This window comes from Pleurodeles waltl, chromosome 10, assembly GCF_031143425.1.
Source record: "Pleurodeles waltl isolate 20211129_DDA chromosome 10, aPleWal1.hap1.20221129, whole genome shotgun sequence".
In the NCBI taxonomy this organism is placed as follows: domain Eukaryota; kingdom Metazoa; phylum Chordata; class Amphibia; order Caudata; family Salamandridae; genus Pleurodeles; species Pleurodeles waltl.
This window is the reverse complement of record NC_090449.1, coordinates 266864729-266882740: the sequence shown is the minus strand read 5'-3', so window position 1 is coordinate 266882740 and position 18012 is coordinate 266864729. Positions and strand designations below refer to the sequence as shown.

Sequence of the window (18012 nt, the reverse complement as noted above, 5' to 3'; positions counted from 1 at the left end):
TCTTGCAACACTGATTTCCAAGGGAGAGGGTGTTGCCTCCCTCTCCCACTGGAAATCTTTGTTCTGCCTTCCCCTGCTTTTGCTGGTCAAGCAGCAGGAGGGCAGAAACTTGCCTGAGGGGTGGCAGCAGGGTGGGATGCTTTGAAAACATTTTAAAAAACGGTAGGAGTAATATTGGGGGTCCTTGAAGGAGCCCTCGGAGTGCATGGAATCATACAATCAATACTGGAAACAGTGTTGGGTATGACTCCGACATGTTTGATACCAACCTTGCCCAAGTTCGGAGTTACCATTATATAGCTGGACCTGTGTCCAGTACATGGGTAAAATGCCTTCCCTGCACTTACGAAGTCCGGTGCAATGGAACTGGAGTTCGCAGGGGCACATCTTCTCATGCAGGGGTGCCCTCATACACTGGGATCTGCATCCAGCCCTCTGGGCTAGGAGAGCCCACCCTAGGAGTGACTTACAGTGACCTTGTGCAGTGATCTGTGGTGAAAGGGTACATGTACATTTTCACACAAGCTGCAATGGGAGGCCAGCAGACATTTTGCATTGGTTCCCCTGGCTGGCACAATAGATGCTGCAGCCCATGAGAACTCGTGGTGCCCCAGCGCCCCGGGTACCTTAGTACTATATACTAGGGACTTATAGAGGGGCACTAGTATGCCAGTGTACAAAGTCCTAAGCAACCAAATTTAGAGGGAGACAGCACTGTCACTGGGTGTCCTATCTAACAGTGAAAACAAGCACACTGATAGCAGACAGAAAGTGGGGATAGCCATGCCAAAATAGGGTACTTTCCTACAACATGGTCACCATAGAATCCTGGTCAAATCTCTCCCCTATATTTCTCATGTGGGGTAGAAGCATCCCCTACATTACTCATGCGGGGTAGAAGCATCAATTCTCCTTCGAAAAAGTGTGCACGGTGCTAGCACACAAACTAAGATGGTTGCAAATCTCACAAGAAAGGTCTGAGAAACACTGAGGCACTGGTATTGTGGAGCTGGGGATGGCTATGGAATCACTTATGTCAGCTGAAACAACAGGTAATGTAGTATGAGATGGAGGTATTAGTAGCACAACCATAGAATCAAAAAGACCTGAATTCACCAAGTCATTTATATTTATTATTAGCCTCCACTTTCTTCTTCAAAGTACACTGTAGATGTGCACTTTTCATACACATGACAACATCTCTACACTTTAAGGTCTATGACCTTTGACAGAGGATCAACATTCAAATAATTAACACTTGACAGAAGTTTTTGAGGGTGAAGCTCATGCTGGTTCCCCAGGCCACTATAATCTCAACAGCAAACAAGCATACTGATCTATTTTCCTATATGAAGAGATTTGGGCATTAGGGAAGGTGCTTGGTAGAAAGCAGAAATTTCTCATATCTACCTGTTGAAAAGGTACAAAAAAAAGTTGTATTTTGGTGGCCTTTCCATGACTCAGTTTAATTTCACTACAATCTTGGACCAATCTCCTTGACATTTCAAGCGGAAGAGACACCACTAAAGATTTGTGTCCACGGAGACATATCAAACAGGGATGTGACTGGTGCTCTTCCCCCATATTTGAAACATGGTTCTGACCGGTATCTTTAGTAGAAAAAGCATTCTAGAATACAGCCAGGATAGAGTTTTTCAGTGTCATTGCATAGTAGAAAAGACTGTTTGAAGGGGAAAGCTGTCAAGTTTAAATCACAATAAAATGGAGAAAATATGGCAGTAAAACAAATACCTAAAGTGGCAGTGGTTGGCCCCTACTGCTTTCTTTGCAATGCAGGAGTGTACACTGAGTGACACAAGCTGACTCACTCTGGGATAAAGGGTACCAACCTTAAGGTAAACAGTGTAAAGACCACCATTAAGAAGTATAGTTAGAAATACAGCATGAAAAATACATACCGTCATTTTCCCTCTGAACAGCTTCGGTATTGTGCCTTCAACACAGGTGCCTTTCATTTTATTTTCCACGTTATCAAGCAACTGTAATAAACATGTACTTCTATTACAATACTAACTTTTCAAAATGATGAATATCAAATGTTTTAACTGAGGCATTCCGAGCAAGTTTGCAAGCGTTTAGAATAAATTAAACTTTGTAAATATCAAAAGAACCAAAACTCGCTTGTGGCACAGAGTAAGGGACTCGAGACAAAATGATAAATGGAGCAGTTAAAGTCAAGGCATATTTTAAAAATTACAGGAAAAGACCTTCATGAAAGGAAAAAATGTTTAAAGCCTATAGAAAATGTTTAATGTGAATTCAAACATGCTAAACTTAATGCACATGTTCCACGATAAGTGTTTTCATTGTGGCAATCCTCTGTTCATCCAATAATCAATTATTATGCATTAAATTGGCATTTTTAAACGTTTATTTGTAATTGATATGTTGGAACGAAAAAACTGAATGAAAGGCAGATAAGAAGTATTACGAACTTACAGGAAACATTCATTACAGTGGTAGTTATACCACTGTTAAATTCAGAACCGATATAGTGCACGTAACATTTATTACATGGAACATATATATATATATGCATACATATATATATATATATACACATACATATATATATACATACATATACATACACAAACGAAAAAAGTAAATAACTTACCCTGTAAGCATCTATTCATAGATTTTAGCGCTGTAGATTCACATTCTCTGCAAGCTCCTTTCATTTTGTTTTGGGCTCAGACGTTTATTAGAAGAAGTCTTTTCAGTCATGAGATACAGTGACTCTACTCTTAGATGGGAATGCCCATGGGTATAGACTCCAATGGACTGGAGTGGAAATCAAGGATTGACTGCATAAATGCAGTGTGTAGGAAGCTGGCCTGGTGTGTGGTGGACATGTGTGGTGTTGGCACCTTATACCAGGTCCAGGGAACACCTATTAGTGAACGAAGACAGTGTCTAGGAAGCCAGATTTCTCTAGAGGTGGCTGGGGATGAGCAGCCAAGACTTATCTTGGAGTGCAAAGCACGTGGTATACCACAACAGTCACACAGTAACTTATCACACTTGAAAGGAACCACAGTGTTCCAAAAATAAAACTACTTTATTATATTCACACTGAAATCGATTACTTATAGGCAGTCCCCCACCCCAAATGGAGCCAAGTACACACATATACATACATATATACACACACATATACATACATATATACACACACATATACATACATATATACACACATATACATACACACATACATAGATATATACACACATACATACATACACACATATACATACATACACACATACACACACATACATACACACACACATACATAGATACACACACACAAACATACATACACAAATATATACACACGTGTATGGAAAATGTCACTTACCCAGTGTACATCTGTTCGTGGCATGTTCCACTGCAGATACACATGCTGTGCAGATACACATGCTGTAACCTGTTCCTGCCATCTAGTGTTGGGCTCGGAGTGTTACAAGTTGTTTTTCTTTGAAGAAGTCTTTTCGAGTCACGGGACCGAGTGACTCCTCCCTTTTGGCTCCATTGCGCATGGGCATTGACTCCATCTTAGATTGTTTTCCCGCATAGTGTGAGGTAGGAGTGGTAGAATGAGAATAGTAAAGATGTCCATGCAATGGAACAGATATGTATGTACATAGTTTGTGTTAAAGGAATGTTTATTTACATATATATATAGTTTCTAATTGCAACTCAAACGGCTACAGACTTCCGGGGAGGTGGGAGGGCGCATGTGAATCTGCAGCGGAACATGCCACGAACAGATGTACACTCTGACATTTTCCATTCGATGGTATGTGTAGCTGCAGATACACATGTTGTGCATAGACTACAAAGCAGTAATCCCCCCCAAAAGCGGTGGTCAGCCTGTAGGAGTTGAAGTTGTTTGAAATAATGTTCTTAGTACAGCCTGTCCTACTGTGGCTTGTTGTGTTGCTAACACATCTACACAGTAGTGTTTGGTAAACGTATGAGGTGTGGACCAAGTGGCTGCCTTACAAATCTCGGTCATTGGTATGTTACCTAGAAAGGCAGGCCATTGTTGCTCCTTTCTTTCTAGTGGTGTGCCTTTGGTGTAATGAGTAGCTCTCTTTTAGCTTTTAGGTAAAAAGTTTGCATGTATTGGACTATCCATCTGGCTATGCCCTGTTTGGATATAGGGTTACCAGCATGAGGTTTTTGGAAAGCAACAAACAATTTTTTAGTTTTACGAAATGGTTTTGTTCTGTCTATTTAGTACATTAGTGCTCTTTTTATATCTAATGTATGCAGTGCTCTTTCTGCTACGGAGTCTGGCTGTGGATAGAAGACTGGGAGCTCCACAGTTTGGTTTAAATGAAATTTTGGATTTGTGCGGTGAACTATTTTATGTTTGTGTACTTGTATAAAGGGTTCTTGAATAGTGAACACTTGTATTTCACTAACTCTTCGTAGTGAAGTGATAGCTACTAGAAATGCCACCTTCCAAGTTAAGAATTGGATTTGGCAAGAAGGCATGGGTTCAAAAGGTGGACCCATGAGTCGTGTAAGTACAATATTAAGATTCCACGAGGGCACTGGTGGGGTTCTTGGAGGTATGATCCTTTTTAGTCCTTCCATAAAGGCTTTAATGACTGGTATCCTAAATAGTGATTTTGTGTGTTTAATCTGCAAGTAAGCAGAGATTGCAGTGAGATGTATTTTGATGGAAGAAAAAGTGAGATTTGCTTTTTGTAGATGTAGTAAATAACCTACAATGTCTTGTATGGAGGCATCTAAAGGTGTGATGTGTTTTGCTTGGCAGTAGAAAACAAACCTTTTCCATTTATTAGCATAGCAATGCCTGGTGGTAGGTTTCCTTGCTTGTTTAATGACTTCCATACACTCATATGAAAGATTTAGATAGCCAAACTCTAAGACTTCAGGAGCCAAATTGCTAGGTTGAGCGTCGCTGGATTGGGGTGCCTGATCTGTTTGTGTTGTGTTAACAGATCTGGTCTGTTTGGAAGTTTGATGTGAGGTACTACCGAGCGGTTCAACAGTGTGGTGTACCAAGGTTGGCGTGCCCACGTTGGTGCGGAGTATTAGTTTGAGTTTGTTTTGACTCAGTTTGTTGACTAGAAAAGGAATGAGCTGGAGAGGGGGGAAAAGCATAAGCAAATATCCCTGACCAATTGATCTATAGAGCATTGCCCTTGGACTGAGGGTGTGGGTACCTGGACGCGAAGTTTTGCCATTTTGTGGCGAACAGATCTATGTCTGGTGTCCCCCACTGGCAAAAGTATTTTTGTAGTATCTCGGGATGTATTTCCCACTCGTGAGTTTGCTGGTGATCTCGACTGAGATTGCCTGCTAATCGATTGTGAATGCCTGGAATATATTGCGCTATTAGGCGAATGTTGTTGTGAACTGACCAATGCCAAATTTGTTGTTCTAGGAGGCATAGTTGTGATGAGTGTGTTCCCCCTTGTTTGTTTAGGTAGTACATTGCTGTCATATTGTCTGTTTTGATAAGAATGTGTTTTTGAGCTAGAAGAGGTTGAAATGCTTTTAGTACTAGGAAGACTGCTAGCAGCTCTAAGTGATTTATGTGTAGTTGTTTCTGTTGACTGTCCTATTGTCCTTGTATATTATGATTGTTGAGGTGTCCTCCCCACCCCATCATTGATTCTGTTGTGAGAATGGCGTGGGGCACAGGGTCTTGAAAAGGCCACCCTTTGTTTAAATTTACAGAGTTCCACCATTGTAGCGAATAGTGTGTTTGGCGGTCTATCAACACTAGATCTTGGGAGTTGACCCTGCTGCGTCCATTGTTTTGCAAGGCACTGCTGTAAGGGCCGCGTGTGTAGCCGCGCGTTTGGGACAATTGCGATGCATGATGCCATCATGCCTAAGAGTTTCATGACAAAGCGGACTGTGTAGTGCTGATTTGGTTGTATCTTTGGTACCATGGTGTGGAATGATTGTACCCTTTGTGAGCTTGGACTGGCAATCGCTTTTTGAGTGTTGCTCCCAAGTATTGTTGAAGTTGGGATGGTTGCAAGTATGATTTTTGCTAATTTATTTTCAAAAAAACTACTGTGTGTAGGGTATCTATTACGTAGCGAGTTGATTTTGACACTGATGTCGAGTGTTGGCTTTTATTAGCCAATCGTCGAGATATGGGAATACGTGCATGTGTTGTCTCCTTATATGGGCTGCTACCACTGCGAGGCATTTTGTAAATACTCTGGGGGCTGCTGTTATCCCGAAGGGTAATACCTTGAATTGTTAAAGTTTTCCTTGTATGACAAACCTGAATTATTTTCTGTGAGATGGGAGGATGGGTATATGAAAATACTCATCTTTTAAATCCAGTGTTGACATGTATTCTCCCTGTTTTAGTAAGGGGACTACATCTTGTAGTGTCACCATGTGAAAGTGTTCTGATATGATGAATAGGTTGAGAGTACTGAGATCTAAAATTGGCCTTAGTGTTTTGTCCTTTTTGGGAATAAGGAAATATAGGGAATAAACCCCTGTTCCCTTTTGTTGGTGAGGTACTAGTTCTATGGCTTGTTTTGTTAATAGTGCCTGCACTTCTGTTTGTAACATTGCTAGATGTTGCGACAACAGTTTGTGCGCTCTTTGGGGATTATCTGGAGGAAAATGTGTGAATTCTATACAGTAACCATGTTGGATAATTGATAGGACCCATGTGTCCGTGGTTATGTCTGACCAATGTTTGTGGTAAAATCTCAGTCTTCCTCCCACAGGTAATGTGTGTGGGGAAGGCTGACAGGCAAGTCTCTGCTGGTTATTAGTGGCCTGCTTAGTGGGTCGAAATTTCCCTCTTGGCCTTGGGAATTGCCCCCTGAAGGAACTGTGAAACCCCCCTCTCTGATATTGTGATTGGTAGGTGGGTTTTGTTTGAGAGGTGGATGTTTCTGAAGGCTGTTGTCTGAAACCTCCCCTATATTGCGTTTTTCTGATTGTCCCTCTATATAGGGCCGAGTAGAGCACGCCCATGGCTTTGGCCGGATCAGTGTCCTTCATTTTTTCGATGGCCGTGTCCATTTTTGGTCCAAACAGTTGTTGTTGATTAAATGGCATGTTTAGGACCGCCTATTGAATCTCTGGTTTGAAGCCTGAGGATCTCAACCAAGCATGGCATCTAATTGTGACAGCAGTGTTCACTGTTCTTGCGGCAGTATCTAATGGTGATCGTATCCAATTATTAGATATTGCTTGTCCCTCCTCTACTACTTGCTGAGCTCTTTTCTGATATTCATTGGGGAGATGTTGGATGATATCGCTCATCTTGTCCCAATAAGCTCAGTCATAACGTGTAAGAAGGGCTTGAGAGTTTGCAATGCACCAATGATTGGCAGCTTGTGACGCTACTCTCTTTCCTGCCACGTCGAACTTCCTACTCTCCTTATCTGGAGGTGGTGCATCTCCAGATGACTGAGTTGGCTTTTTCTCGCAGCTAAAACCCCTACAGAGTCCGGTGGGAACTGTTGTGTGATGAACACTGGTTCCGACGGTGGTGGCTTGTATTTCTTTTCCACCCGCAGTGTAATGGCTTTCCCTTTCACGGGCTCCTGAAAAACTTTTTGGGCATGTTTAAGCATGCCTGGGAGCATAGGAAGACTGATAGGAAGCATGCGTTGTGGACAAAGTATTAAAGAGAAAATCGTCCTCCAATGGCTCTGTATGCATGCTCACATTGTGGAATGCGGCAGCCCTAGCCAAGACTTGAGTATATGAGGTGCTCTCCTCGGGTGGAGAGTGTTTCGAAGGATAGCACTCTGGGCTATTGTCCGACACAGGTGGATCGTAGAGGTCCTAGGGGTCTGTATCCTCTTGTGACTGCGCGGTGTGGGTGACTGTGCAGTGGGCGTTGCAATAGGTGACACTGTTAGTTGTGGAGAATGTGGAGGAGAATGTTCTGGTGAAAAATGGCGTGACGGAGATTTTTCTCTGGGTACCTTAGCCTTTGGCTGTTCAGTTTCTGTCCCCCTTGGAAAGCTAGTTTCCTTTCGAATTTGAGAGGAAGTGCAGGTTGGATCTTCCCAGCATCCTTATGGATCTGTATTATTGCCTGCGTTTCATCAAACTCCTCCATTTGAAGTTCCTCCTCAAATCTGTGTCTCTCTTAGTTGCTTTGAGAGTCCATGTTCCTCGGAGGCCTCGGCTCCAAAAGGCTTTTTTGAGGCTTGGCCGATTCAACGAGTCGATGTTGAGTTCTCGGTGATGTGTTCTCAGCTCGAGTCCGAAGGCTTCGGCACGATCTTGGCCTTTTTCGGTGCCGAAGGTGTAGCTTGGACACCGCTTGATTTTTTTATGGGTCGAGCTATGGCCTTCTGGCAGTGGCGTCCCCAAGGCCTTATGCTTCTCAGGCTGACTGTGGGCTTGGGTCAGAGCAGGCGTACTCACGTGTTGGCCTGCTGTAGGTGGTCGGTCTGCGTCGGAGTCGTCCGAGTCCGAACATTGGATGGAGATAGCCTTCTCCTCTTCTTCGACGTCCTCTGAACTTTGACGCCATTTGCATCCACCTCGCCCTCCGATCGCTCAAGGTCTTCTTCGATCAAAAGGACTTGCAGGCTTCGCAAGTATCTTCCCTGTGCTCCGGTGACAGACACAGATTACAGACCCGATGTTGGTCTGTATAGGGTTACTTGGCGTGGCACTGTGGGCAGAAATGGAAAGGGGTCCCGTCCATTAGGCTTTGACGTTTTCTATGGTCGGGCCGACCAAGCCCTGGCTGGGCGCGGAAGCCCCAATGGGCCACCAAAGCTGTGTCTCGCTGGTGTCGAGGTGTCGATGCAAGATGCTTCCCGATCGAAAAACAATACCAACGCTTTTCGGTGAACTTTATTCTTTTCCCGATTCAAATAACGGAGCGAAGAGGAACACGTCCGAACCCGATGGTGGAAAGAAAACAATCTAAGATGGAGTCGATGCCTATGTGCAATGGAGCCGAAAGGGAGGAGTCACTTGGTCCGTGACTCGAAAAGACTTCTTCGAAGAAAAACAACTTGTAACACCCCGAGCCTAACACTAGATGGCAGGAACAGTGCACAGCATGTGTATCTGCAGCTACACATGCCATTGAATTCACATGCTGTGCACAGTCCGCCGTCTGGTGTTGGGCTCTGAGTGTTACAAGTTGTTTTTCTTCGAAGAAGTCTTTGAGTCACGAGACCGAGGGACTCCTCCCACTTCGATTCCATTGCGCATGGGCGTCGACTCCATCTTAGATTGTTTTCCCTGCAGAGGGTGAGGTAGGAGTTGTGTATGTTAGTAATAGTGCCCATGCAATGGAATGAATACGTATGTACATAATAAAGGTTAAAGTAATATATTTACAAATGTACAAATGTTGAAGATCTACTTCTAAACGGCTACAGGCTCCCGGGGAGGCGGGTGGGCGCATGTGAATCTGCAGCGACTCATGCCACGAACAGATGTACACTGGGTAAGTGAAATTTTCCGTTTGATGGCATGTGTAGCTGCAGATACACATGCTGTGCACCGACTAGTAAGCAGTTATCTCCCCAAAAGCGGTGGTTCAGCCTGTAGGAGTTGAAGTAGTTTGAAATAATGTTCTTAGTACAGCCTGACCTACTGTGGCTTGTTGTGCAGTTAACACATCTACACAGTAGTGCTTGGTAAATGTATGAGGCGTAGACCATGTTGCTGCCTTACATATTTCGTTCATTGGAATATTTCCTAGAAAGGCCATGGTAGCCCCTTTCTTTCTGGTTGAGTGTGCCTTTGGTGTAATAGGCAGCTCTCTCTTTGCTTTAAGATAGTAGGTTTGAATACACTTAACTATCCACCTAGCAATGCCTTGTTTTGAAATTGGATTTCCTGTATGAGGTTTTTGAAAGGCAATAAATAGTTGTTTTGTTTTTCTAATTAGTTTCGTTCTGTCAATGTAGTACATTAGTGCTCTTTTGATGTCTAATGTATGAAGTGCTCTTTCAGCTACAGAATCTGGTTGTGGGAAGAACACTGGTAATTCTACTGTTTGATTTAAGTGGAACGGTGAGATAACCTTTGGTAAAAATTTAGGATTTGTTCTTAGAACTACTTTATTTTTATGTATCTGAATAAATGGTTCTTGTATGGTAAATGCTTGAATCTCGCTCACTCTTCTTAGAGATGTGATGGCAATCAAAAATGCAACTTTCCACGTTAAGTATTGCATTTCACAAGAATGCATGGGCTCGAAAGGTGGACCCATGAGTCTTGTTAAGACAATGTTGAGGTTCCATGAAGGAACAGGTGGTGTTCTTGGTGGTATGATTCTCTTTAAGCCTTCCATAAACGCTTTAATGACTGGTATTCTAAATAGTGAAGTTGAATGAGTAATTTGTAGGTAAGCTGATATTGCGGTGAGATGTATTTTTATGGAAGAGAAAGCTAGATTTGATTTTTGCAAATGTAGTAAATATCCTAGTATATCCTTTGGAGATGCGTGTAATGGCTGAATTTGATTATTCTGGCAGTAATACACAAATCTTTTCCACTTGTTTGCGTAGCAGTGTCTAGTGGTAGGTTTCCTAGCTTGTTTTATGACCTCCATACATTCTTGTGTGAGGTACAAGTGTCCGAATTCTAGGATTTCAGGAGCCAAATTGCTAGATTCAAAGATGCTGGATTTGGATGTCTGATCTGTTGTTTGTGTTGTGTTAACAGATCTGGTTTGTTGGGTAGTTTGACATGAGGTACTACTGACAGGTCTAGTAGTGTCGTGTACCAAGGTTGACTCGCCCATGTTGGTGCTATTAGTAGGAGTTTGAGTTTGTTTTGACTCAACCTGTTTACTACATATGGAATGAGAGGGAGAGGGGGAAAAGCGTATGCAAAGATCCCTGACCAGTTCATCCATAGAGCATTGCCTTGGGATTGATCTTGTGGGTACCTGGATGCGAAGTTTTGGCATTTTGAGTTTTTCTTTGTTGCAAATAGATCTATTTGAGGTGTTCCCCAAATGTGAAAGTAATTGTTTAGTATTTGGGGGTGAATTTCCCATTCGTGGGTTTGTTGGTGATCTCGAGAGAGATTGTCTGCCAACTGGTTCTGAATCCCTGGAATAAATTGTGCTATTAGGCGAATGTGGTTGTGAATCGCCCAATGGCATATTTTCTGTGTTAGGAGGCACAACTGTGTTGAGTGTGTCCCTCCTTGTTTGTTTAGATAATACATTGTTGTCATGTTGTCTGTTTTGACAAGAATGTATTTTTGGGTTATTATGGGTTGAAATGCTTTCAGCGCTAGAAATACTGCTAACATTTCCAAGTGATTTATGTGAAACTGTCTCTGATGTATGTCCCATTGTCCTTGGATGCTGTGTTGATTGAGGTGTGCTCCCCACCCTGTCATGGAAGCATCTGTTATCACGTATTCTGGCACTGGGTCTTGGAACGGCCGCCCTCGGTTTAAATTTGTACTGTTCCACCATAGAAGCGAGATGTATCTTTGGCGGTCTATCAACACCAGATCTAGAAGTTGAACCTGTGCTTGTGACCATTGTGATGCTAGGCACTGTTGTAAGGGTCGCATGTGCAATCTTGTGTTTGGAACAATGGCTATGCATGAAGACATCTTGCCTAGTAGTTTCATTACCATTCCGACTTGTATCTTTTGTGTTGGATACATGGCCTGTATTACTTTGTGAAATGTTTGAACCCGTTGTGGACTTGAGTGGCAATCCCTTTTGCTGTGTTGATTGTCGCTCCTAAGTATTGCTGCGTTGGACACGGCAAAAGGTGTGACTTCGCGTAGTTGATGGAAAAACCTAGCCCGTGAAGGGTTTGTATGACCTATTTTGTGTGCTGTGAACACTGTTTTAGCGTGTTGGTTTTGATTAACCAGTCGTCTAAGTACGGGAACACATGTATTTGCTGCCTTCTGATATGTGCAGCTACTACTGCCAGGCATTTTGTAAAAACTCTTGGCGCAGTTGTTATTCCGAATGGCAACACTTTGAATTGGTAATGTATTCCTTGGAATACGAACCTTAGGTATTTCCTGTGTGAAGGATGTATTGGTATATGGAAATACGCATCTTTTAGATCTAATGTTGTCATGTAGTCTTGCTGTTTGAGCAGTGGGATTACGTCTTGTAATGTGACCATGTGAAAGTGGTCTGATTTTATGTAGGTATTTAGTGTTCTGAGATCTAGTATTGGTCTCAGAGTTTTGTCCTTTTTGGGTATTAGAAAGTACAGTGAGTAAACTCCTGTGTTTTTTTGTTGAATTGGTACTAATTCTATTGCGTCCTTTTGTAGCAATGCTTGAACTTCTAGTCCTAGAAGATCTATATGTTGTTTTGACATATTGTGTGTTTTCGGTGGGACGTTTGGAGGGAATTGGCGAAATTCTATGCAATAACCATGCTGGATAATTGCTAAGACCCAAGTGTCTGTTGTTATTTCCTCCCAAAGTTTGTAAAATTGGCTTAGTCTTCCCCCCACAGGTGTTATGTGATGGGGTTGTGTGACTTGTGAGTCACTGCTTATTTTGAGGGGTTTTGGGGCCTTGGAATCCCCTAAAAGGTGTTTTCCGAAATGTGCCTCTGCTCTGCGGGGAGTAGAGTGCGCCCATGGCTTTGGCTGTATTGGTGTCCTTTTTGAGTTTTTCGATGGCAGTGTCTACCTCCGGCCCAAACAATTGCTGTTCATTAAACGGAATATTGAGCACAGCCTGCTGGATTTCCGGTTTGAACCCAGAAGTGCGCAGTCAGTCGCTGTAGATTCGCATGTTTTGCATAGCTCGCCATCTGGTGTTGGGCCGGAGTGTTACAAGTTGTTTTTCTTCGAAGAAGTCTTTCGAGTCACGGGACCGAGTGACTCCTCCTTTTGTCTCCATTGCGCATGGGCGTCGACTCCATCTTCGATTGTTTTTCCCCACAGAGGGTGAGGTAGGAGTTGAATTGTAGTAATAGTGCCAATGCAATGGAGTGACTAAGTATGTACCTATTTAAGGTTGAGATGATACATATAGAAATAGTTGAAGGTAACTTCCAAACTGCTACAGGCTCCCGGGGAGGCGGGTGGGCACATGTGAATCTACAGCGACTGATGCCACGAACAGATGTACACTGGGTAAGTGACATTTTCAGTTCGATGGCATCTGTCGCTGTAGATACGCATGTTGTGCATAGACTAGTAAGCAGTTATCTCCCCAAAAGCGGTGGCTCAGCCTGTAGGAGTGGAAGTAGTTTGAAATAATGTTCTTAATACGGCTTGACCTACTGTGGCTTGTTGTGCGGATAACACGTCTACACAGTAGTGCTTGGTGAATGTGTGAGGCGTAGACCATGTGGCTGCCTTACATATTTCTTGCACTGGGATGTTTCCTAGAAAGGCCATGGTAGCACCTTTCTTTCTGGTTGTGTGCCCTTGGTGTAATGGGCAGCTGTCGTTTAGCTTTAAGGTAGCAGATTTGGATGCATTTAACTATCCATCTGGCTATACCTTGTTTTGATATTGGGTTTCCTGCATGAGGTTTTTGAAATGCAATAAATAGTTGTTTAGTCTTTCTGATGTTCTTTGTTCTGTCAATGTAATACATTAATGCTCTTGACATCTAATGTATGTAGTGCCCTTTCAGCTACGGTATCTGGCTGTGGAAAGAACACTGGAAGTTCCACTGTTTGATTTAGATGGAACGGTGAAATAACCTTGGGCAAAAATTTAGGATTAGTCCTTAGGACGACCTTATTCTTGTGTAGTTGTATAAAAGGTTCTTGTATTGTAAACGCCTGAATCTCTCTTACTCTTCTTAGGGAAGTAATGGCGATGAGAAATGCAACCTTCCAGGTTAGGAACTGTATTTCGCAGGAGTGCATAGGTTCAAAAGGTGGACCCATAAGTCTAGTTAGGACAACATTTAGGTTCCATGAAGGAACAGGTGGTGTTCTTGGTGGTATAATTCTCCTAAGGCCCTCCATGAATGCTTTAATGACTGGTATCTTATATAGGGAAGTTGAATAGGTAGTCTGCAGGTATGCAGATATTGCTGCAAGGTGTATTTTAATGGAAGAGAAAGCAGGGTTAGATTTTTGTAAGTGAAGCAAGTAACCCACTACATGTTCTGGAGTTGTGTGTAATGGTTGTATTTGATTAATATGGCAGTAGCAAACAAACCTCTTCCATTTACTTGCATAGCAGTGCCTGGTGGATGGCCTTCTGGCTTGCTTTATGACTTCCATACATTCTTGGGTAAGTTGTAAGTGCCCGAATTCTAGGATTTCAGGAGCCAGATTGCTAGATTCAGCGATGCTGGATCTGGGTGTCTGATCTTTTGTTTGTGTTGTGTCAACAGATCTGGCCTGTTGGGCAATTTGATGTAGGGTACTACTGATAGGTCTAGCAGCGTTGTGTACCAGGGTTGCCTTGCCCAAGTTGGTGCTATTAATATGAGTTTGAGTTTGTTTTGACTGAGTTTGTTTACCAGGTAAGGAAGGAGAGGGAGAGGAGGAAAAGCGTAAGCAAATATCCCTGACCAGTTCATCCATAGGGCATTGCCTTGGGACTGTTTGTGTGGGTATCTGGATGCGAAGTTTTGGCATTTTGCGTTCTCCGTCGCAAACAAGTCTATTTGAGGTGTTCCCCAGAGTTTGAAATAGGTGTTCAGAATTTGGGGGTGAATTTCCCATTCGTGGACCTGTTGGTGATCTCGAGAGAGATTGTCTGCGAGTTGATTTTGGATCCCTGGTATAAATTGTGCTATTAGGCGAATTTGGTTGTGAATTGCCCAACGCCAAATTTTTTGTGCTAGCAGGCTTAACTGCGTGGAGTGCGTCCCCCCTTGCTTGTTTAGATAATACATTGTTGTCATGTTGTCTGTCTTGACGAGAATGTATTTGTGAACTATTATTGGTTGGAAAGCTTTTAGTGCTTGAAAAACTGCTAGAAGTTCTAGGTGATTTATATGCAGTTTTGTTTGATGTACGTTCCATTGTCCTTGTATGCTGTGTTGATCGAGGTGTGCTCCCCACCCTGTCATGGAAGCATCTGTTGTTATTACGTATTGTGGCACTGGGTCTTGGAAAGGCCGCCCTTTGTTTAAATTTATGTTGTTCCACCACAGAAGCGAGAGGTAAGTTTGGCGGTCTATTAACACCAGATCTAGAAGATGACCCTGTGCTTGAGACCATTGTGATGCTAGGCACTGTTGTAAGGGCCTCATGTGCAGTCTTGCGTTTGGGACAATGGCTATGCATGAAGACATCATGCCTAGGAGTTGAAGTACCATCTTTGCTTGTATCCTTTGTGTTGGATACATGCGTTGTATGATGGTGTTGAAATTTTGAATTCTTTGTGGACTTGGAGTGGCTACTCCTTTTGATGTGTCTATTATGGCTCCCAGGTATTGTTGTACCTTGCGCGGCAGAATTTTGGATTTTGTGAAGTTGATGGTGAACCCTAGTTTGAAGAGGGTTTGTATGATATGATTTGTGTGATTTGAGCACTCTATTAACGAATGGGCCTTGATTAGCCAGTGGTCTAGATATGGGAACACATGTATTTGCTGCCTTCTTATGTGTGCAGCGACTACCGCTAAACATTTGGTAAAGACTCTTGGTGCGGTTGTTAATCCGAAAGGCAGTACCTTGAATTGGTAATGTATTCCCTTGAATACAAACCTTAGGTATTTCCTGTGCGATGGGTGTATTGGTATATGGAAATAAGCATCCTTGAGGTCTAAAGTTGCCATGTAGTCGTGTAGTTTTAGCAATGGCAATACTTCTTGTAGTGTGACCATGTGAAAGTGGTCTGATTTGATGAAAGTGTTCACTACTCTGAGGTCTAGGATTGGTCTCAGCGTTTTGTCCTTCTTTGGTATCAGAAAGTACAGTGAGTAAACTCCTGTGTTTATTTGTGTGTTTGGCACTAATTCGATTGCATTTTTTTGCAATAGTGCCTGCACTTCTATCTCCAGGAGATTGGAATGATGTGTTGTCAAATTTTGTGCTTTTGGTGGTATGTTTGGAGGGAATTGTAGAAATTCTATGCAATAACCATGTTGGATAATTGCTAGAACCCAAGTGTCTGTAGTGATTTCCTCCCATGCTTTGTAATAATGACTTATTCTTCCCCCCACTGGTGTTGTGTGGAGGGGATGAGTGACATGTGAGTCACTGTTTAGTAGTAGGGGTTTTGGGGCTCTGAAATCTTACTCTATTCCTAGGGAATTGCCCTCCTCTAAATTGTCCCCGAAAACCTCCTCTATACTGTCCCTGGTAACTGGACGGTGTTGCTTGTGAGGTGCTGGCTTGTGTGCTCTGACCCCGAAACCCCCCTCTAAAGGGTGTTTTACGGAATGTGCTGTAATTCCCTCTGCTCTGCGGGGAGTAGAGTGCGCCCATAGCTTTGGCAGTGTCCGTATCTTTTTTGAGTTTCTCAATCGCTGTGTCCACTTCTGGACCGAACAGTTCTTTTTCGTTAAAAGGCATATTGAGAACTGCTTGTTGAATCTCTGGTTTAAATCCAGACGTTCGGAGCCATGCATGCCTTCTGATAGTTACAGATGTATTAATTGTCAGTGCAGCTGTATCTGCAGCGTCCATGGAGGAGCGGATCTGGTTGTTGGAAATGGTCTGTCCCTCCTCAACCACTTGTTTTGCCCTATTTTGTAAGTCCTTGGGCAGATGTTCAATGAGATGTTGCATCTCGTCCCAGTGGGCTCTGTCATAGCGCGCAAGTAGTGCCTGGGAGTTCGCGATGCACCACTGGTTTGCAGCTTGTGCTGCGACTCTTACCAGCTGCATCGAACTTGCGGCTTTCTTTATCTGGGGGTGGTGCATCTCCAGATGTGTGGGAGTTGTCCCTTTTCCTAGCTGCTCCTACAACGACAGAGTCTGGTGGCAGCTGTGTAGTGATGAAAACCGGGTCTGTAGGAGGCGCCTTATACTTTTTTTCCACCCTTGGTGTGATTGCCCTACTTTTGACCGGCTCCTTAAAGATTTCTTTTGCGTGCCGGAGCATACCCGGGAGCATAGGCAGGCTTTGGTATGAGCTGTGGGTGGAGGAGAGTGTGTTGAATAAAAAATCCTCCTCGACCTGTTCTGAGTGGAGGCTTACGTTGTGAAATTGTGCTGCTCTAGCCACCACTTGAGAATACGCAGTGCTGTCCTCTGGTGGAGATGGCTTCGTAGGGTATGCTTCCGGACTGTTATCTGACACTGGGGCGTCGTATAGGTCCCATGCGTCTTGATCTTGGTCACCCTGGCTTATGGTGGTGTGAGCTGGGGAGTGTGATGGAGTTTGTGCTGGTGAGACGTTAATCACGGGCGGAGGAGAGGGTGGTGGGGTAACTTTTCACCACTTTTGGTTGTGGTGTCTGTTCAGTTTGGAACTCCAACCTTCTCTTTCTTCTAATAGGGGGAAGGGTGCTTATTTTTCCTGTCCCCTGCTGTATGAAAATACGCTTTTGCGTATGGTCCACATCAGTTGATTGTAGCTCTTCCTCAAACCTATGCTTTTGCATTTGGGAGGTTAGCGAGTGCTCTTCTGTATAAGAGCCTGAAGCTGGGTCGGTTGCAGTTTGTTTCGGGACCGAAACCCTGTCTGCGTCCTTTTTCGGCTCCAAGGTGACTTTTTTCATTTTCGGGGCCGAAACCTGTCGGCGCCGATCTTCTTCGGGGCCGCTGTCTCGGCGTCGAGCCGTGTCTACACCGGCATCTCGGTGTCGAGGCTTGTCTCCAGCACTTTCTCGGTCCCGAGAAGGCTGCGTGCCGGTGTCTCGACCGGAGTCGGACGATCTCGGCACTGTTTGGGCCTTTTTCGGTGGCGACGGTCGGTCACCAAATTTATGGGTGGAGCCATGGCCTGGTGGCAGTGGCGTCCCCTGGGCCTTGTAAATCTTCCTCTGTGTGTTTTTTGACGTCTTACTCACGGTTTGTGTATCGTCGAATCCTTCGGAGTCTGAGTCTTGGATCGAGAAGGTACCTTCCTCTTCTTGTTCCTCGAACTCTCGGTGGGCTGTCGGCGCGGACGCCAT

General features: G+C 43.7%; 1 protein-coding gene across 2 annotated transcripts in view; it reads right to left on the bottom strand.

Moving 5' to 3' along the window:
- USP7 (ubiquitin specific peptidase 7) overlaps window positions 1–18012 on the bottom strand; it is a 1253379-nt gene that overhangs the window by 694388 nt on the left and 540979 nt on the right. For both annotated transcript variants that reach the window (XM_069210408.1, XM_069210409.1), the window contains exon 9: window positions 1920–2000. In XM_069210408.1, the coding sequence (XP_069066509.1) occupies window positions 1920–2000 (81 nt within the window). The remainder of the gene's footprint in view (window positions 1–1919; window positions 2001–18012) is intronic.